This window comes from Limanda limanda, chromosome 21 (genome assembly GCF_963576545.1).
Source record: "Limanda limanda chromosome 21, fLimLim1.1, whole genome shotgun sequence".
Lineage (NCBI taxonomy): Eukaryota > Metazoa > Chordata > Actinopteri > Pleuronectiformes > Pleuronectidae > Limanda > Limanda limanda.
In genome coordinates this window covers 12,006,495-12,029,343 of record NC_083656.1, presented here as the reverse complement: position 1 = coordinate 12,029,343, position 22,849 = coordinate 12,006,495, and the positions used below count along the sequence as shown (strand labels likewise).

Below are 22,849 nucleotides of genomic sequence, written 5' to 3'. Positions count from 1 at the left end.
GTTTCCTTGAATTATTGGAGGCAAAGCAAGAAGGTTCTTGGTTTGAATCCCTGATCCTGAAAATGACACTTTTACATATAACAATTTTCCTGATATTTCCAACTTTATTTAATTCATTTTTTTAGAAGAAATACTGGACATAAATTTGAATATCCTTCAAATCATACAAAATATAAGCTTACATGAGGACCTCAACATAAATCTGAGGCTGTAAAGGGGCCGCCACACACAGGACCCAATTATATGTCCAACATCCATGCTCAATTCCTTAGGTAATTCTTTGTTTACCGTTAGCTGTAAGTGTTAAAGAGAATAAATACCCTATATATACAAAATACTATACCTTTTATACTATAATACTGTCCACTAAATTATATAATAAATAGCAGCGTGGAACTTCAAATCTGGAGATGGGCAATACTGTTGCGAGTCAGGTGGGGGCGCCAACACATTACAATAGCATCCATTACAACACTGTTTCTTCAAAATCCACACAAGTTGTCCTAAAATGAAATATTGGTTTATGCTAAATCAAGAGCTATTAGTATTCAGAGAAACGACCCACTTTAATACAGTGGCGGCTGCGAGGGGGGGTTCACATCCACGCTGCCGATGTGCCACTGAGCAAGGCACAGGCATGCGGCAGCCCCTCCATCTGACCCTGAGCTCTGACCCTGTGTGAAGGGTCTGACTCTCACACATGTCCACAGGTGAAGGCTGCGGGTCAGCACGGCTCGACAGGTGCCAGCTGTTGATGGTGGAGCGCGGTGATACTGCGGGAGCTTTTCTACGCTTGCGTGAAACGTCAGCGGTGTGTATGCGGCTGGAGGAGGAGGAGGCGGCTGCTGGAGGAGGAGGAGGCGGAGGATGGGTCAGTGCTGATGCTGATGCGAGAGCTCGCCTCGTCTGTGATCAACATCGGTGGAGCTGCTGCTGCCTGCGACATGACGGAGCTGTTCGGGCCGTTCTAACGCACCTTCCCCCCCACCACCCGGGTCTCGACGAGGGTCCGCGGGGACGAGGCGTGTTGACGAGACGAGGAGAGAGAAGAGGGGCTCTCGCCTCGTCCCTCCTCCGGCCTGTCGTGGGACCGACACAGGTGGATTAGAGGCTGGAAAACGGCAGCGACAAGGAGACATAGTACTGGACTGCGAAGGGAGCTGGTCGACCACGTCACTCCCCAGCTAACCAGCGGGATATCGGAGCCGACGTTCGGGTCAATTTCCCTCAGAGGGACGGGCGGTGGGGGTTGGACGTTCTCCGTGTTAGCTTGCTAATAGGCTAATTTCGCTAGCTTGTGGGTTAGCGGCGGTGGGATGCTCGAAGGAGGAGTTAGCGTCCGTCGCTAGCACGCGTTCATTCGAGGATACACAGCTGTTTATTTAACCACCTCATGAAGGAGACATTTAACATTAACTCTCCCACCGGAAGTTCACTCCACTTTAACGCGTGGCGCAGCTCGTCTCCTCGTTAAACGAGCTCCCCGTGAGTGAGACGAGATAATCGGCTAGGAAAGCTAATGTTGACAAACACCGGTGACTTAGCGCCATCAATTAGCCTCGTTAGGAACCGTGTGGTTGGCAGAGGTGCTGTCACTCGTGATAACCCGCCCGGCTGGGAGAGACCTCACCCCGGGGATAGTTAGCGGCTGCCGGGCTGAGGTGAAGCATGTTGACTCTGGATGTGCCGGAGCTCGAACACTCGGCAGCAGCCAGGAGAGGATCAGCCATGACAGAGAGGGACACACACACTTTGGCACCAGGACAATATGCGGTAAGGCCGTGAGACTAATATGACCTTTGAGTTGAGGTAACGGTCTTGTCCACACGTGGGAGGCCACCGCTGAACTTAAAACAACAAATACGACTTATTAGTTCATTGCCTGACTTTCTAATACAACCCAGTCCTTTAAATCATCCTTACTAATTTACTTATGTTAGTTTTATGTCATCACAGCACCTGCCAACCTTTTTTTTAAATGTTAGACAACGCTTTTAGTAAAACCACATTTATTTCAAGGTTCCCCTGACAGGGTGTAGGGCCTTTTTAAAAAAAACATGGCATCAAAGTTAAGGAGCTGGATCTCGACAGCAGTGAGATAAGACATCACTAGTTTCTCTCAGGTGTGCCAAGGGGAATAATGGAGCCGACCATGTTGTCCGGCCCTCTGGGGCACACGCAGTGGGAGTCAGACCAGCCATTTCCTCTCGGATTTCACACCCTGGATTCAGACAACGGAGGCATGCTCTGTCCAAACAAGAGTGGCCAGACGGGTTTGGATTTCAGAGACAGTGACCGAGATCACACATCCCAACAAAGTGGGGAAGCCGAGGTTTTCCAGGACGAGCCTGGGGTGGAGTTGGGCAACCTCATAAATATCTCTGATTTCTCTTGTGGAGATTTGCAGTTTGAGGCCGACCAGTCCCCCCCTTCCCAAGACTCTCTCCATAGTTCTTGGCTCGGGGACTTGTCTTCTACAGAAAAAACTGAAGCACCTGATGAATTCAATGACTTTACTTTATCATGGTTATTTACTCCAAACCTCACTGATGTGGTAGGAAAGAAGTCTGCCTGTGAGGAACTGAATCTGACACAGGAGGCCCCTCTGGAGGGCTCAAATGCCCTCAGTAGTCAGGGCGAGCTAATAAGCCTCAGTGCACCTGACTCTCCATCGAACATTTCCATAAGGACCAACACAGGGGATCCTTTTTCGTTGGTAGAGCTCCTCAAAAGTGAACCCATGTGTCTCCCCCTGGAGTACTCAGGTGAGTTCAACCCACTGGGTGTCAGTGAGGAGCTGGTCGACCTGTCACAAGAGGAGCAGGCGGGTCTCCCTCCCTTACAGAGCAGGGAGACATTGTCACCTGAAACCAGAGACAACAGTTTATTCCCTGATGATCAAGTGACTGAGCTGCATGTAACCAGTAGCTCTACAGTTCAAAGTTCGCCGGAGAACTGCCTGTCGCAAAACCACTTCAGCACATCACTGGAGTGTATCAAAGGATCTGTGCCTTTGTTGGATTTAGAGGTTCCGGATTGGGACAGCGGTCTGCGCCTGTGCGTGGCCAGTCCTGCCTCGGTTATCTGCACAGTTGCACCGGCGCTGCATTTATCAACAGAGGAGTCAGAGTTGGAACACGAAGGAGCTGCTGTAATTAGAAATCTGACATCTGAGCAACAAGGTGACAATGACTCATTCGCTCCGGGTTTGTCAGCGGAAACTTCATCGCTGACTGTGCCTCTGGCTGAAGATGCCTTCACCCAGGGTGATTTCACCGCTGAGAGTTACTCTTCGGAAAATGTTTCTGAGGATTTGAGGGTGGACAAAATTAGTTCTGAAGCCCAAAATCTGCCGAATGAGGCAATGGCTTTGGATCTGTGCTTGACTGCTGATGAGGTCCATGACGAGGAAACCTGGGACTTGAAACAACAGGAGAGTGTACAGTGTGGAAGTGTTCCTGATCCAACAACTGAACAGAGGGAAGAGGAGAGCGTGATCGACTGTCACCAGCTCGAGGAATCAGACTCTCATGAAGTAGACTCTATTGATATTTCAGTTCAGGACTTTGACAGTTCTTCTCCTGATGCTGGATGGACTAGTGAGCAGAATGTGGAGACGATTTCCATCTCTAAGATGGTGGTAGATGACTCACTGCCAATGGTTTCAGCTGTGAATACAAGGGAGGATGATGTCTCCCCGCTAAAAGCTGTTTTTGATGCTTTGGACCAAGATGGAGATGGCTTTGTTCGGATTGAGGAGTTTATGGAGTTTGCTGCTGCTTATGGGGCCGATCAGGTGAGATCATTGTTTTTCTGTTGATGACACGTTTTTGTGCAGGCAGCTGCTGGGTAATGCATGCTAAGTGAACTGCTGTGTAAAACCATATAAAGCTCCATATACGTAAATGATTTACCATTGATTTGCCTCTGAAGCTCAGAGAGCTTCCTGAAAATGCTTTTCTAAATTAAATCAACTGAAAATCATCCGGGTGATGCCACTTTCTGGTATTTAACGTTGTTTCAGATTCAAACCCCTTTGAAAGTCACTTTGAGGTGAATTTAGTAATAAAGCCAAGCTTAATCTTTAAAAAGTCTGTGAAAATTATCATCATTTTCATATAGTTGTTAGAGCCCGACAATTATGCATTTTTAGGGTTGTTCGATACTGATATTAGAGAGTAAATGTATTCTGCTAAATATATATCTGCTTCTACTCAACTGATAACTATAAATATAAAGAAAACATAAAAACAACCAAATATTTAGAAGTAAAATAAAGAAAATATATTTATTTTTATGTAAATATGAATACGTCTTTCTTCACTGTTGATTCAGTTAAATGTTTTTTATATTGGTACATATCGGAAAACTTTAACGCTGATATGTCTGTGAAAGCCTTATATCGGACAATCAATAAATTGGTCTGGCTCTAATAGAGTGCTGTTTTGTCTAAAAAAAATGGCCCCAAGCATGACATAAAATGTTTTTATGAATTGCACCAGGTTCATATCGCTTTTAAATGAGCAGTAAAGAAGCACAGTGAACATGACCCATGCGTCATTGCTGATTTCCCATGACCAACCTCTGAAGATTCAGCGTGAAAGATTTGGCTAACACCACTGCATATGGATAAAACCATGCCTGGATTACTGTCATTTATATTTGAGTGTTCAAAGGCTAGGATTTGGGATATCATGGAGATGATCCTCTCATCCATATTGGCTGTAATGAATTCTCTCAGGCCTGGAACTCCTCCATATGTCAAATGGCAGACCACATTTGCATATCATGTGGTTTGGTGGATAATCTCTGGTGAAATGGCTGATGTGTCACACTCCACCCTCACCCATGTGTTGTATCTCATAGTTTGCACCAGACATTCAGCTCCTCTTTGTAACATGAGATTTAAGTCATGTGCTAGTCAAGAGACAAGGATCAGTGACTGACAATTTGAAACCTATGAAACTAAGATCTTTAGATTATGTTTACTTTAGGTTTCTCATTTTGACCCCAAAGTTAAACTGAAATCATGATATGAAGACTTGGCTTGATCCCAAGTCTTTATGAGATAGAGATAGAGATTATTATTAACCACAGAGACGATAATCACTGTTTGAACAAGATTTATGTACATTTTGCAGTAAGAATGACTTAATCTCAGAGGTCAGTGATGTTAATTACAAACTTCGATGCCTTACCTTTGATACAAACCTCCACTCATCGCAGCTGTTCTACTCTGCTTGTGTTAATGCATGCCCATCTCTGTACACACTAGCTTTCAGTGTTGATAGGCTGTTACTCAAGATGTGTAACCATTCAGCTAGAGCTGACGGTGGGACGTTGCTTGCAACCAGAGAGATGACTTCGGATGGGCCAGCTGAAGTAGCATGTTTTAAAATCAAATTTCCTGGCAGTCGATTTAAAACAAAAAAGGTTCAGTTATTCATAAACTGAGGTAGATTCAGGTAACGTAATGAAATATTAAAAAGCTCCGTTCAGATTATTTTTGATGAACTTTGAACGAGGCCTTTTAGGGTGAGCGTGGGCTCTTGTTGGCGCGCCACACACAGAGGCTTTTGCTTGCTCACTAAGTTTTTTTTTAATCCCTCCTCTCCCAGTTCAAAGCACCTCTATTGCCCGCGATCTGCCCCATGTCTAGCCGTACAGGTCCGTGGCTCCCCAGGCAGGATATTTGTGAAGGATTAAGAGCAAATGTGTTTTCCTAAGTCAGAGGAACTTCATGGTTCGGCTGCTGTCCACCCAACTGCCCCTTGACCTTGTTTTGAGAGACAGATCAGGGCTTTTGTCATGTTATTCTAATGTAAATCAATTCCACTTGTTATTTGGCTGGGCAGCGCTAAAGCTGACACATTTACATGACACTGCGGTTTGATTTAATTTCATAGGTGTGGTCTGTTTTGCTGTTATTCAGTGCTGTTTGGTTTCTGGTTGACTTCTCGTCCCAAGTATTGTGATTTCAGCAGTTTCCTTGGGATCCCAGCTTATTAGAAGTTTCCTTGGACTGCTAACCAGATTGAGCAGATTGATTACTTTTGTTTATAGCTATCGGATATCTGAACTGTGGGAGCTAATTTGTGCAGGTACAAGACACTCCTCTTAGATTTCTATTTGTGATCGGAGACAGGCAGAGGCTTTTGCATCTTTGCTTATTTTTCCCCTTCTACAATTACTAAGCAGGCAGCAGACAGACTTATCTTCAGAATTTGTGGAATGTTATATAATGCTTGGATCATCTCGGTGGATTTGGCGTCCATTAGCTGAACTCAAGGATCAGTGGGGAAAGTCAGGTCTCCTCTAAAAAGGGCTACACACATACACACACACACACACACACGCACACACACACATTATGATAAGGTAGCTGGTTTGCTATTATCTTATCAGTTAAAAAACACGAGCCTCTCATATTTGAATAAGCCTTTACAGTCATATGTCCTTGTGTTTCAGTCATCTGGAGATAAAAGTGGTTTGAATAACCTCCATGAGTCAGTGGCCCAACTTTACTGTGGATCCTGGTGGTAACACAGGTCTTGCAGCAGAGTGGTTGATAACACCGAACAGCAATATGTTGTACTGATTCAAAAGGACATCAAGTAAGACCAAAAGAAACCTATGAAGGTTAAATCATAGTTATGTAAGCCAAGTGGAGGTGGAGATAAGCCCAGGATCTTATGAGGAGGTTGCTGAAATAATTTCAGACTAATAAACCGTGCTCTTATTATTTATTTTTCTATGTCTACAAGATATCTATTTTCCTTGGACATCAGTGCGGTTGACGGCCTCAGCCATGAGTTACTCTCTACCTTTTTGAAAATTAGTTATTTGCATCCATGTTCAGCTGGTGCTGGTAGCTAAGCATGCAAATGTTTGCTCCAGAATTATTACAGGATAGGACACTGTGTGCAGTCACATACACACACGCACAATCTATTGTGTGTGCTTTGAATATGAGCATCATATAATCGTCATGGAATCCTAAGGGACAAAAAACAGTTTGTCAAATGTAAAACCCATTTCCTGGATGAAGCCTATTACTCAAGACCTTCTGTTTGTAATGTGTGTAAGTACTAGTCTGCAACATGTTTTAATGATTTAGAGGGAAAAAAATCTCAAAAGAGAAACTGCAGCCGGCATTCGTTGAGTTTGGTAATCTATCTACTGAAAGGCTCTCTCTGACCACCTTTTGGTTTTGACCCTGATTCACAAAAGCGGCACTGAACTGCATTGTGGTCGAGTCTCCCCCCGCCAGTGAACACTCCCGACCCAACTTTAGCCAGCTTTCTGCCCCTCACCCGCTGCTTTTATGTCCTGCCCCTCTAATCCACAATGGAATGCCCCATGCCCTGAAACGTCCCCTCCCGGGTTCACTTGTGTGCGTGTGTTTTAATGTTTTATATTCAAAGATCATTCTGCCTGTTGTTTGTCACTGCTCTCGTTTGCAATGGTTATAATGGTTATCAGTTTTTTTTTATGGAACTATTGTGAAATCCCCTCTAGGACTACTCTCACCAAAGCGTATTCTTCTCCACGGGGTGATGCACAACAGTGGTCTGTGTGGAGGCGGTCAGGCGTGCCCCGACACTAATTAGACACAAATAGAGGAAACAGAAAAACCACAGTGCCTTCACTGCTCCACTAAGCAAAGGAACTGACAAGCGTTGCATCTGAGTTCAGTTTAATGTAACCATGAGCAGTATTACATGATTCATCATCATTGATAATGTTAAGAATTACATTTTTAACACAAAGGCTAATATTTGAAATATGCATTAAAAAAATCTAAAATAAAGAGTCAAATAAAATAAATATATTATATCTAAAAATAAATCTTTCAAGTCCATTTTAAAGTGGACTGTTTTGTTTTGTGAGAAGTATACACAAATAAAATGCAAGTTGTAAGACCAATGCAAGAAGACAATATAATAAGTCAGCAGGTCAAATTTTAGATATAATATGGAACAATTCTTTATAAACATGTCTATGCCAACTACACCCATGTTTATAAATAAAAAATGTCAAACAATGTTCAAACCCAGAGAATAGATCACGATTATTCATTGCCGTTTGCTACGTATCGTGAATAAAACTTTATTACATTAACTCATCCGTGAACATGACTTGCTCACTTCACTCGCATGACTTCATTCAAATCATCTTACTAGGTCTTTTGTTATTATTTTGACTCAGAGACCCATAGCGGGGGGGGAAATCACAAGTGAACTGAAATCAAAGTCACCTTTTAGTTTTTAGGTTAGACCTAGGAATAGCCAACAGGCTCTGCTCACAGGACCTGAGGGGCCTGGCACTGCTCTGCCGACAGATATAGGCCATGGGAAGCTTCCACAGCCTAGTCGATTCTCACTGCTCTGGTTGCTTTGGCTGTTAAGAGTCTTTATAGGTGATTATTGTACTGTCAGTTTTTTCACTGCTGAAGCGACGACTTATACTAATTCACCGCTTATTATAATGGTTAAGTAGGTATGGCAACAGGACGACAGACGCTCAGTCAATTCCCCAGTCACCCCTCAGTTCTCTCACTTCGCTCTGCAGAGGTGTTTCTGAATCGCTGAATAAAATGTATTTCCTGTGAACTGTGATGGCCCTTTGTCAGGAGAAACACTGCTTCTTCTTCCCCAGCTCGGGCAGAGCAAATCTACTGTTTGGAGATGTTTTGCAGAGATGGGAGTTGGGCTGTGACTTGATTTTCACATGCTAAACTTAACATTGCCGTGTTAACCACCATTCAGAAGGACTGGCCGCTGCCCTCCTCTCACTAAATACAGCTGGGTTTATCTCACCAAAACCCAGATCATAAGTCACAGGGGTTTTTCAGAATGAGCATTAGGAGTTTCAGCCCTCTCAGCCCTCTTGAGATGCAGCTCAGTGTTGCTAAGCAGATCAACTTGTTTTTATGTGTAACTGATATAAAAAAAACTGTAGAAAAGAGAGGCCGCACAGTGCGCACACACACAATGAACATTTCTGTCAAATGACCACGTTTGCATTGTGCGCTTACTTTCTCAAGGCATAAGTGGGCTGAGACCACAGAAACCTCACCCCACATGCTCTCAGGCTCCCTCCCAGCCAATTTTGTCAGTGATACACGCCTGAAATTATGGCTTAGTGTAATTTTGGGATTGACAACCTTTGACTTGGGGTATTATTTGTGTAAATAGGTTTTGATTGCTTGGCGCCACCAAACATTATGTAGATGCACGCACGTATCTAACATTTCCTAGGTTAGGTCTCAGGATCCCAGCTAACTATTTTTACCTCTTAGACAACAAAATAAGCAGGTATGTGCAGGTTTTGTAAACACTGGTAAACCCGCCGAAAAAATGTAAAAACAACCGAGGACGTGACTCTCTGGCCAAGTTAGAACATTCACCTTCCATCACTGCAGATCAGAGCCAGAGTCGATTTTAAGATCCGTGCCTACTGAAGAGTCAGTCGACCCTGCAGTGAATACCAATTGAAGCCTTTCCCATTACAGACAAAAGCCAGATGTTGGTGGGTGTTGGTGAGTTGGTTCACCAGTGGAAAATGTGCTTCAGTAAGCATTAACGGGTAAAATATGGCAATGAATCCTCACAGGTGAAGGCACTTTGAGTACAGATCAGATTAGATCTAATTTCGCATCCATCAGGAGCTAATTCTCAATACAATAATAAAGTTGATCCAAGGTGCATTGTTGATCTTTTTTTTATTCCCTGGATCATGTTGTTTCTCAAGCACTCATTACCTTGTTGCCAGGTTACTGCCAGGACTGTAGGAAAACACTATATGTAGGTGCACTTACGTAACCCAGAATCTCTAACATTTCTCTTGTTTTTATTTTGGTTGTCTCATCACAAAAAGTATATAGTACCCTGACTAAGCTTTAACATCCTTGTAAACACACTATTGCCCTGCATCCAATAAAGTCAGAAACACTTGACATCTGCAAAAGCTGTTTTCCTCAAGAGGTCAGATGGGTTTTATTGGTGACTTCTGTAATCAAAATATCCTTGAATTTTATGTTCTGCAGTTGAACCATCATGTGAATGAAGTCACTGTACGACTTAGTTCTCAGTAGTTCTCTGTGGTTTACGCTTAGATTAAATGCTGCTTTGTTCCCCTGTCTGTGGTTTGCTTTTCCACTGGAGTCAGTATGCAAACATTGCAGCGAAGTCATTTTCCCCGTTGCGTGGAAGACTTCCCATTGCATCATTCATTACATCATCAAGGAAACCTATTTTTTCTCTTGCTTTGATTAAAATTGGATTTGAATGTTGCGTTTCTTTTATCTTTCAGGTGAAGGATCTGACCAAGTTCTTGGATCCCAGTGGTCTTGGGGTGATCAGCTTTGAAGACTTTCACCGGGGGATTTCTGCAATAAGCAACGGAGGTAAATAATCATGCACTAATTTGCACTGTAAGAGTGTCCAAACTTTACATTTATGCAAACCAGCTTTGTCACACTTAGTAAGGAACCCTCCTCCATTTATTGTTCTTGACCTATTGTCACCTTTTTGTGGACTCAATCGAACTGTTGTCTAAGAGTCTGCAGATTCTTCATTTCATGATTTGTAAAACCTTTTATATAAGCTCACCTGTCGTTAACCTAATTCAAACTGCCTCAGCAGCAGATTCTTCCACCTGCATTTAGTCTCCAGCATCTGGCCCAATCTCTACATTCCCCATGGTGCCAAATATTTTTGTCAACACAGTATGTTCACATTCAATACTCAGCTGAGGTGAAGGATTTTGAAAGGAAATATGAAGACTGACCTAATTCTTTGTAACTAGACTCAATATGCTGTTATTCACTCTTAACCATTTTACTGCCCCCCTGTTCCACTTGGCAAGCTATTCAAAAAGGCTCCAAGTTGTAAGGAAACCTATAACTATTTATCTCTCTACAGTTATTTCACCAGCTTCCTCAGGCCCAATCTCAACTGTCAGTCTCATCCATATCTTGAATTGACTTTGAATTTAGACAATTTTCTATGGTCACAACAGTTAGTGTAGGCTACACAATGGATCTGCAGTTTACAGCACACATTGGCTGTGTTGACAAACTGTACAGGATGTGGTGATGTCACCGCAGTAGTGCATGTTTGCCTCCATCCACCCAGTGTATTGATTTGTGAAACTCTTACCCAAGGCTTTCTGGGTTGCTCAGCTCCAGTTTCTCAGACCATTAATAAGTCATGCACTGGAAAGCATGAGATGCACAGACACGTGGGTTGATTGGCGAGCTTTCGGAGCAGTGGCATAGGGATGGGGTTTTGGACGGAGAGTCCTATTCACCTCAATTATTTACTCTCCTCTCTCTGCCCTGTCCTTTCTGTTTCTCTCCTTCTGGTCACCACAACAACGGTGTGTTGTCAGATTGATGAAACACAAACATGGCACCTATGTACTGGCAAATATTTACTAGTTTGTCACACAAGATTCATTTATATGCTGTATATCCCTTTACATGCTCTGTAACCCATTATACAGAATTGACAATGTGTCAGGACATCTAGAGTATGTTCTGTGCAAATACATTTCCTACTGCTAGTTTCCCAATCGTATATGGAAATAAGGCCCAGACTGTAACTCAGTCTCTCACAAACTGCTGACAGAATTACAGTCTGCTCATAAAGGCAGCAAACACTTTTTTACAGCTAAGCTATCGATCCACTTGGTCCACGTCATTATCTTTACCATTCTGCCTCCACCTCTTCTTTTATCAGTGTATAAAACCTTTTCCACTAGCTCATAAGCCGCTGTCTAGTTTCAATATAAACTCAACGCACTCCACCTTCTCCTTGCTTGTTTCACTTTGGCATCATTTGCTCGTGAAAGGGTACATTTTAATAAAGATGTGCCTGCCAGCTATGGAAATGCCTTGTCCCCTGTAGTGGCTCTGGTATGTCTGAAAGCAAAAAACAGTAGTTGGTCTAGAAAAATGCATGTCCTCTGCTATTTGTGCTGTAGGCCAGGGAGGCTGCAGGTGTGTGGCTCTAACAGAGGCCAGCATCTCCGGCATTTCTCTTAAATGGCTTGCAATGTGTGTCCCAGAGCAACGAGTTAAATAAAACCAAGGGGAACAAAAACCCTTGGGTCTACTGGCAGCTTTGGAGACCACAGTTTGTGTTCCATTCTCTCACTAGGGTGCTATTCACAGCTCTGTTTACTAGATACAGGAGCTGAAGTGGCCGATGGGACTCCATCTTGTTGGTCTGTCTCAGGTTACACTGCTCGTTTGTAGCTGCTTTCAAAGGAAGCCTGTTTTGACACATACATTGTGGTTTCTTGTCGTGTTTATTGTTTTATTTTGCCCATATCCCTCAAATGTTTCTTTCTAAAGGCCTTGAATTGCAGAGTGTAAAAGTTACATAAGGTTTGCTGTCACATCACGCGTAGCTTGCTGACTGTAAATATGTCGGAAGGGCACCTGGGACACAGAGTCTTGATTGTGCTGATTACATACTTAGGTAAACACATTATAGGCAAAGAGGTGTGTTCTACACTGTTAATGGAGTACTATTTGTCTCCAAAATAAAGAGACAAAAGGTTTTTCTTTTCCATCGAGGTCAAATACATATTTTTTATGTTAAGAAAATGTAATATAAATTTGAAAAATATACTTAAACATGGCAATTCATTTTTAAGTTAAAACATATTTATTAAATCAGATCACAGCCTGAAGTGTCCGAGGTCATTTTTAGATTATATTCACAGGCACCTCAGTTAATATGGTGAAGAGAAGTCATCTTAGTCCCATTATAGACCTTTTTTGAGTTTGGCAGACACTTAAAGGAACATTATAGGAGAAAATAAGTTTTCTGTGTCATTATCCTGTAATGTATTGCAGAAAAGAATGCTCAGGAACTCAAGTTAATTGCATAAATGCGTATTTGATTAAGAAAAATGTATGTGAATTTTCAAGCATGCACTATTTACTTGATACTGGAATTTGATTGTTTAAACGAGGTCGCATTTGTAAGTAGAAATTGTAGACCAAGTTTTGTCTGCACAGTTGATCTTGATTCATAAACCCACTGCGACACCCTCACGCATTAATTCTGTCTCATGGCTGTTTATTTGTTCATGGACACTGGTACTATACACTGGGAAATGTAAAAAGCTGGATTTAAGTATACCAAACCATTTTTCGGGAAATCGAAGTGAACATAAGATTGTGTTTATTGTGAGCAACTTCACATGAACTTAGCATACTTTGCAAAAGAATGTGAGAAGTGTATAATTTTAAATACTATGCACGTGGTATACTGGAACTGTAACCGTAAAAAAAGTTAAATGCACTATTCAATTTATAGTGTTTGCATAGACATTGCACACACCAACCTTGTGTTTGTCGAATCTCCTTTGCTGTTTGACTTGTTTGTTGACATTAAACCTGTCTTTCCTCTCATATCTGCAGGTCCAGAGCCACAGCTCTACAATGTAAACTACAGTCCAGGCGATGGAGCCGTGGGCTGTCCAGAGGAATATGATGAGGTGAGGTGCCACTCAGGAGGCTAAGCCCCCCCCCTTTAGTTGTGTATGTGGTCCAGTTGTTTTGTGTTCAGTTCCTGTTGGTGCACACAACAGCCCAGTGTGAAGGTTACACGCTGAACTCCACGTGCACTCTCACTCTTCCCACTGTAATTCAGCGAGTGGCTTGCAGAGCTATCATTACAACTCTGTGGATGTTCCACCAACTGAACACCCTGGTTTGGCTGATGCTAAATAGCATCTGGCACGCTAGGTTTTTGAGTATCCTTTGACAAATATTGGATCAGCTGGAATGTCCTAGGTTTTTAATGTGTGTGTGTGTGTATGCAGACTTTTGTTTTTACAGTTGTGGTTAGCATATTTGGAATTCCTGTCTCTTCTTGTGCTCGCAACTTGTATATTTAACCATCATTGTTGCTGGCCTCTGCAAAACTGAATCGTTTCTGCTATTGTGTGCACTTTAAGCACTGCTGCCCAGTGCTGTGTATTGTACTGTATTAGCACCCTCTCTTGGTTTAGTTGACCAATGCAGGTCTGTGTACTTTGTGCAAATGGAAAACTTTGGCAGCACATGAAGGAAGCCTTTTTTACAAGGTGTTTGACATACAAAAAAATGTCCCTTTCTTAGATTATAATTGATAAAGCACCTTAAAGTTGTGGATGAAGATTCATATGATGGCGTTGCAGTAGGTGTTAAATGCTCTACTTGTTAAATCACATGTTTCCAAATTAGTGAATCAAAATCTAGATCTTCCTCTCCTGTAAATGATGTGCGATTCATTTAAAAAATATGTTGAGACAAGGTTTTTTAAGTAAGTGTTAGACTAATGCCCAACTACAAATCCTGGGTTAATTTTTTTTTACATGATAACCTTTGATAAAGTGCATATTTTGGTTAGGTTCCTTAACTAAGGATTTGTTCCTTACAGTTTGTTTTTTATATCGATAAGGTCTCTTATTTAAATATTAAGTTTCCCAGTTAAGATAAAAAACACAAAAATAAGAAATGGAGCAAGAGAGAGAGAGAAAAATATATCAGTCTGGCTCTAGAGTGTGACGTACCCAGCCTTAAAGTATTTTCTACACAAAATCCTCTTGTTTCTGCTGCTGCTGTTTACTGGAAACCTTGAAAGTGGAATTTTGGGGGAAGTTTGTGCATGTTTGAAGTAGCTGCCACACCTGTGTCCCTTGCCTTGTTTTTCCCTCGGGTTCCTGGCAGAAAAGGGTTCCTCTCTGTCAATGGTTCTGCTGTTCGAGCCGTGTTTGCTTTCAAAACAGGCAAGGTAAGGCTGCGGAGCTGATGCATGGCATATGAGCAAGCAAGCAATGCCCTGTGTGCCCCATTTCAGCCTCGATAAATATTTTCTACAGTTTCTGAAGGTCACATTTCACCTCCCATTTGAATTTTTAAATAGAAATCTTACAGCAGCATCGTGGCATTTCCAGTTATAAGAACCTGTTTTGTTGTTGCTGTACCAGAACTCTTACATGTGCTCTTGCTGCCTCACCAGTTTTACAACATAAGAGCACATTAGTTTTCTGTTGGCACACAGTCAAACAGTCGCGGCAGGTTGTTGTGATGTACAGTGTAGCCCTTGTAGGTTGTGCACCCTGAGACATGTCAACATGGCTTAAAGATTTATCCAGTCACACTGGGCAGGGAAATGAAGCTCCCAGGAGCCAGGAAAGATTAAACCGTTATTCAGCTGATCGTGTGCTGTTTTAACTCTGGGGGGCTAAAGGCTGGCAGTAGTCGATTGAGCATTACAGCTGACTTCTTGTTACTCTTTGGACCTTGTGTCTGTCTCCACCCCTCTGACCACCCAGTGGAGCACAACGAGGTGTTGCAGGATTTTCCATTTTTCCGACATGCACACGCTCTCTCTCGCTCTCTCTCTCACTCTCTGAGAGTAAAAGTGAGGAAGCAGTAGTAGTGAGTTATTAGGAGGTTCTCATGGCAGGCCAGCATTCCTGTCAGTGAGATCAGACACAAAGAATGGTTCTGGACATGGTGGATAGCCCTCTGGGCCTTGGGACTCCTGATGCTTCATATCTAATGGTACGTTATGCTTGCCAATATGACTCACCTGTTTCATCGCTGCTTTATCGCTCTGATACCTGATTATGTGTCTCTAGTTGCTGATAGCTTCAGATGTGTTTTTTTGGCACCATTCAGACTGTGAACATTTGGTTTTTAGTGCTTATTTTAATTGAACTTGTTGCTTAGAGGTGTTGATGCAGCAGGTTTTGCTTTGAACAGCCATCTGAATCACAGCAGATTGTCTCTGAAGTCATTTTATGTGTTGTTTGGCCGTTGGTGATATTGGCATCATGACCGGCTGCTCAGGTTTTATTCAAAACAGACCATCTTTCAAATAGCTCCTGCTTTTCAGTCTCTTTAACCAAACTATAGGTTTGTTAGGTCAGCTTTGTATTTGTCTCATAATTGCTAAATAATCCACCTAATGACATTTATACATATTCTGTAGACGTTGTTGAAAGAAGTTCATAGTCTTGTTTGTTTTTAGAATGAACACTACTTCTGTGTTTGCGCAGTGTCGGTTTCTAAAGCCATGTTATTCTTTTTAATCTGAAAATTCAGGATCTATAGGGTCTTCTCTCCATTTATGACTCACCTGTTTCATCGCTGCTTTATCGCTCTGATACCTGATTATGTGTCTCTAGTTGCTGATAGCTTCAGATGTGTTTTTTTGGCACCATTCAGACTGTGAACATTTGGTTTTTAGTGCTTATTTTAATTGAACTTGTTGCTTAGAGGTGTTGATGCAGCAGGTTTTGCTTTGAACAGCCATCTGAATCACAGCAGATTGTCTCTGAAGTCATTTTATGTGTTGTTTGGCCGTTGGTGATATTGGCATCATGACCGGCTGCTCAGGTTTTATTCAAAACAGACCATCTTTCAAATAGCTCCTGCTTTTCAGTCTCTTTAACCAAACTATAGGTTTGTTAGGTCAGCTTTGTATTTGTCTCATAATTGCTAAATAATCCACCTAATGACATTTATACATATTCTGTAGACGTTGTTGAAAGAAGTTCATAGTCTTGTTTGTTTTTAGAATGAACACTACTTCTGTGTTTGCGCAGTGTCGGTTTCTAAAGCCATGTTATTCTTTTTAATCTGAAAATTCAGGATCTATAGGGTCTTCTCTCCATTTAATCTTGTTCTGTTTCTGCAGCAAAATGAGGTGACAGACAGTGCATACCTGGGCTCGGAGAGCACGTACAGTGAGTGCGAGACCTTCACTGATGAGGACACGGGGGCCCTCGTACCCCCTGAGATGCATGAGGATGTGGAGACGGACAGCGGCATCGAGGCCACGCTGCACGACCCCGAAGATAGCAGAAATAGGTTGGTATAAAATACACCCTCAGCCATACACACAGTGTCTGTTTTAGCAAATGCTCCTATTTCCTTGGACATGTCATCTACTCTGTGGGGATGAGGAGGCTGTCTGTGACCCTGATTGACCAACATCCTACGTCATTAATTGTAATCCACTGGTCATGTGAATCAGATCAAGGGTGTAATGCTGTTGGAAATCGTTGCTGACCACAGAATTTACAATAAATGTGCGTCAAATCACCCGCGAATGGTTAGCCCTTGAGTTGCCCTGTGTTGGCCTTTCACACAGATCACATGGTTTTTCGAATCTTGTGCTGGATCACTCGGGTTCTATTTGGGTCAGCAGACAGGCAGATTAAACAGGAGCAATAGACAGCTATAATGTTACTGACCCACAGTGTTGAATTCTTCTGATAGTGGGTAAAAGTCAGTCAGACACAGAGTTTTACAATGATTCTATTATATACTCCGTGTCACAGTTTGAGGTAACATTTCACACAGTCAGCAATGACGTTCAATGTTGCTGTTTTCTGTGCAGCTGTACAAGGGAAGCTCACTCAGACATAACTTGAAATGTGCACAGCTCAAAAACACGAGAAGCCTTGAACACAAAGTCCTTCCACCATTCCTCACTACTGTCGGTATTTCCAAGTGGATGATCTTTTGTATCGGCTGAAAAGAAGCTGAGATCTGCTCATCTTCCCTGAATCATCAGCTTGTGGCCTCAGCTGCTAATAATCAAAGTGCCGGAAATATTTTGAAAGTGTTCCTTTCTCACTTTGCAGGAAATTAACAGCATGATAAGGTTTTGTGTTTTGTTTCTTAGTTTTGGATTGAAGTTGGTGTTTGCACTGAACAATGCCCAGTTATAATTTTTTATGTCAGTATTACCAACTTGAAGTTACTACTGTCTTGCAACTGGGCCGGTGTGAAGAGTGTCTTTTTCTGTTGTCAGTGGGAATGTGTCGCACGTTTGTAGTTAGTAAATCAATAATGAACTGGATTCAAGTGTTTGAATGGATTTGGTGGAGTGTTAGATTTTATTCATACTGACTTGAATAAAGACTGTACATGTATATTTTGATAAGTTAGAATAACCCTCATAGACGTGATGCTGGACTGAGTGAGCAGCCGGTTTCGATTATAGTTACGGTCTCAAGGGTAAACAGAAGGGCAAGAATTGAGCTGTTTGAAAATTGATTTTTCCAAATCATCATTTTATTACTGCTACAGTGCTGAGAAAATGTTGCTTTAGTATTGTCTGTTTTGGAAAATATACTGTAGAGACACTGGAATTTTAAATACATGGTGAAAGACACAGTACGATCTTTGTTAACTGTTTGTTTTCCAATAAGTGGAATGATGAGCAAAGTGTTGAGGCCAGTAACGAACAGAGAAACCTCTGCCAAGGAGGATATGTTTACACCACTGTCCACGAGTGTGTGCAGTTGGGTGGATGCAGCTTAATTGAATTCAAGTTGTCTGTTGGGCCTTGGTGGGGGTATGCAACCTACTGTGTGCCATTGCAGTTTGAGCAATTTGATCTAAAGTCGGGCAACTGCTGCAGATGAAGCCCATGTATCTGCACGAGTGTTCGTGTTGACATAGCATGTAGGGCAAACACAAGGGAGGAAATGCAGAACAGTGAGACCTTATCTGCTGACTGTGTGACCCGTCTGTCCGGCTCGATGACGGATCGGAGCAGTCTGCCTGACATGGATGTGTTTGGAACTTCCCATTCCATTACTGAATTCCAGGAAGTGTTGAGTTAGCTCTTTTTTTTGTTGTTGTTCTTCCCTTTCTCTGCTCTTTGGAAAAGGGCTGATCTGTTTGTCTCCCTTCGACTCAGTTGTACATCTCATGCTGACTCACCTACTAGAATGGAAGCACAGCTTTTTGTCACTGACCTTATCTGCCAGTGAATATCTTGTCCATCTGTAAATCGAGTCAAGTTCATATAAAAAGTATGGTCATGTTTCTCCAGCTAGAAACGTTTAATTTAATAATTTAAATGTTCAGGTCAAAAACACTATGCTGTTTACAAGAGCCCGGCCAATACATTGGTATCAGTGTTTACGTTTATACATTTTTTTATTTTACAGAGTAAATGGTGCAGAAAAGATGTATTCATGTTTACATTTTACATTAAAAAAAAACAAGTTTAAATGTTTGGTTGTATTTGTTTATATGGTAAGTTTATGGTTAAATTATAAAATATCAAGCCTAAATTACATTTCTTTGATATTGACATCTAAGAAGTCCTTGTACGTATGTATATCTGCAGATATAATGGTATCAGAAATGTTTTACTCCCTATATCATAGTCTGCTTCTCCCTCCAAAAATCCATATTAGTCGGGCTCTAATATTTAGAGGGATTAAACATTCAGTGCAAGTAAATGTCCAAAAAAAGGTAAGATGCTCAACAAGGTTGTTTTTTTGCAGCCTGGTTAGCTAAATGAAACCTGGAGCCACATAAGACATAGTCAGAGTAGGAGAATAAGTACTGGACTAGGGATTAAGAATCTAACAGGATTAGCCTCCCCCACCCTCATCTGTCCTACCCCTGTGTGCCCGCACACATTCGGTCCTTGGAAGGTCAACAGGACTGTCTGTTGGCCGTTGCTTAGCCTCAAATCTGATTAACCCACTCACAGTCAACCCTCTGTGGTACCTGCCTCGATTCTTTTGGGTAAATGCACCACCAGTCATGTGGCACTGCAGATTGGCAACTCATTAGGACCACAGACTTGGCTGTTTTTTTGTTAGTTTTGTTAGATCAGACTCTGGAGAGTGTCATTTTTGTTTTTCAATCGGTGTAACCTGTGAAACTTCAGGATTCCACTCTGGTTGTCTGGGGTTTTGGCTCCAGTTGCTCCGCGGCGTTCACGCCAGGGCAGCGGAGGCCGTTCAAAGATGCGTTCTCGCTCTTCTCCGGCCATTTGTGTGGGGGACCTCAACATGGGGCCAAGTTGTAAGAGCCAGGGTAAAGGGTAAGTGGCTTCAAAACATGGCTTCAACCAGTTCAGGCTAATGTTTAGGGCATGACTGAAACTGCAATGTTGTTTTTGAACGATTTCAGTCTGCTTATTTTTGTGTAATGGTTTGGAATATTGTGTTTTCACAGTGTAAATTAAAGCAATGGTTTAGCTTCAGACAGATTGATGGTGTTCTTTCTCGTAAACAAACACGGGGTTCATCATGGTGTGCTGAGAAAGCAAACTTTTCTGCTGATTTGAACATCCTCATCCTGTGTGTGCTGAAGACATCTAGTATTTCCTGTTGGCCGGCAGGGAAGTGTAGTTTTCCTGTTAAATGAAGATCAAGGCGTTGAAGCTTTTGTTGCTCTATCAATTTCCCACCAAAGACTTCCACATTCACCCGACAGCTTTCTGTTCAGTTGTGTAAGATAACCAGCCAGTTATGCAAGCTGAAGTCATGGCCCTATGTCCCAGCACAGTCAGTCGTGGTTTTGCCTTACCAGCGGGGCACAAGCCATTTTGTTTTCCAAGGCAGCCTTTGGGATTAATGTGAATTAACAGATTACCTCTGAAGACAAGTGATCATTGAACTTGTCCAGATAGTAGGTCTTCCTGGGGGGAGGATTAATTATAGTTGTGGGATTTACAGTTGGCTCCAGTCATTTCCTGGATTCTGGTTCAAACACCCCAACCATCAACCAGCCTTTTTACAGCTTGTTACAATGGTTGTTGCATATTTTTTGAAATGGAGTCAGAAGATGAGACTTGTTTGGTTTGGGTAACTTTGAGGGTTTTTTAAATGGATGGTTCTGTGTCTGTTTATACCCAGTTGGTCGTTCATTTTTATCTCTTCCAAACCTTTTTTTTTTGGCTCGGACCTAAAGTTAAATACGCTGTTGTTGTATACAAAAGTGAACACAGGCACACACTAACACAGCAATCCATTCTTGTTTGTCCCTCAGGTTTTCCCTTAACTCTGAGCATCATAACCACTCTATAGTGACGGTCATCAGTGGAGAGGAGGAGCACTTTGAGGACTTCGGTGAAAGCAATACCTCAGAGCTGCTACTGGAGAGCAGCGTGGAGGGGACCGAGGGGGAATGTGACTCGCCTCTCGCTCAGCCCCTGGAGCAGGTCAATGGCTCCTCACTTCTGTCTCCCAGGTACGAGCCCGACTTCCTTCCACGGGGTCAAGATGTGATGAATAATGACATTTCTACTCCGATTGCTTTGTCATTCAATACTAGTCAGCCCAAAGGTTATTTATTTGACGTGAACATTAATGAAATGTACACCACACTGTGAAATCACAACTTTCTTTTCATCCTCCCCTTCCTGATAAGAGAGTTGACACAGACACATTAGCAGCTGCATTGTCCAGGCCCCAAATGCCTCCCGGTACGTTCTACAGAGAAAATGTTCCTCTTTGAACAAAGACACTTTGTTCAGGTCACACTTTGAAAGAGCTATCTGGAGACGGCCTTCCCACCCTTATCTGCCTCCTTTTCTTGGTGAAGGGCGAGATGCAATCTTCATATTTGCAGGCTTACTCTCACTGTTGCAATGATATATTGAAAATGTAGATAAACTCTGTTCTAAAACGGTGTAAGAGTAAATGTTTGAAGGGTGGAATCTGTTACCAAAGAGTTCTAAGACAGGCAGAAGATGTTTTGTTGCATTGAGTTCAAACTCAAGGGTAATTTTAACTCAGCCTTTGTGCTGCGGCAGTACAGATACGGGTTGTCTGTCAAACACCAAAATACAGCGAACACACTCCTCTTTATAGCACAGTTCATTTGTGGTGAAGCCCTTTTTCCCAGTCACCTTTTTCCTCCCTCCTCCTCCTGCTCCTCTGTTTTCTTCTAAGACTCTAAGCCGGATAATTCATAATTCCCACTTGGGTGATATTTCTGTGATTCTCTTGCCAGTAAGTACTTTAAAGCCAAGTCCTTTTTTAGCCCATTGACAATATGGATATAAGCCGATCATTGAAGTACATCCTTAAGTTTATACCTACTGTTTTGTAGGAGTCACTATTAAAATCACAGGAAGGCTAACATAGCAACAACTACTGGATTATATAGAATATGATGTTTGGATATTAACTTCAATGATCCTCACATGTAGGTTTTTGTTCTGTCACAAATTATTAAATGGACACCAATAAATTCAACAATATAGGCAGAGGTACGATGATGCCATTTGATGCTATATTTATATAAAAGTTGAAGCTTTATGTGACGGATTACATCTTATACAAGTTGAGCAGGAATCTTTTCACTTGTTAAATTGAAAAAACGACATACAAAAAAACTTTCCACCCACGAGCTTCACCCACTCGGTGTGAATGCGTCACGGTTTCGAGTCGCTGTTGGCTCATGTAGCAGCGCTGCCTACACACACCCGCTCATTTACCCATCTACATGTAACAGCGTGAGCGCACACACATGAAGGCTGCCTCTCTTCTGCACAGACACACATCGCTGCAGCCTTTCTTTAACAGTCATTCCCCAGGCTGCCTGTATAAAATGGTTCCGTACTACAGTGCACATGACCATTCAGTGACACTCGCTCAATGTTTGCCATGTAATGCAGCGTTTTCTGCTGACTAAGACAAAACACGGTGCCAGTTTGTTGCATAATTCAGACCTGACCCCCTTCCTGAATGAGCAAGCAGCTGGTAGAGGTGGTGTGAGGAGAGGGTACAAACTCCCAACAATGACCTAAGCATTTTTGTTTTATATTAGTTATTTTGATACATATATAAAATGAAATAGTGAGCATATTGTTGGTTATCTGAGCTCTCGCCAAGGATAAATAGACGAGACTGTTTGGCAGCAGGGGGAAAACATCTTATCAGCTTAGACGAGATCAACACATTCCTTCTAGGATGTTTTGTTTCCTGACACTGTCCTGAAAACACATCACAACCACACTGCACAGTCTGTTTCACGTCTCCCTCCCAGCGAAGGCTTCACACTTTACTCCTTCTA

At 42.3% G+C, this 22,849-nt stretch overlaps 1 protein-coding gene across 1 annotated transcript in view; it reads left to right on the top strand.

Annotated features, from left to right (window-relative positions):
* Nucleotides 1-918: 918 nt before the first annotated feature.
* rab11fip3 (RAB11 family interacting protein 3 (class II)) overlaps nt 919-22,849 on the top strand; it is a 30,315-nt gene continuing 8,384 nt past the window's right edge. The window contains exons 1-5 of the mRNA XM_061094587.1: nt 919-3,796; nt 10,315-10,408; nt 13,439-13,515; nt 16,710-16,882; nt 20,819-21,019. Coding sequence (XP_060950570.1) covers nt 2,141-3,796; nt 10,315-10,408; nt 13,439-13,515; nt 16,710-16,882; nt 20,819-21,019 — 2,201 coding nt within the window. The 5' untranslated portion in view covers nt 919-2,140. The remainder of the gene's footprint in view (nt 3,797-10,314; nt 10,409-13,438; nt 13,516-16,709; nt 16,883-20,818; nt 21,020-22,849) is intronic.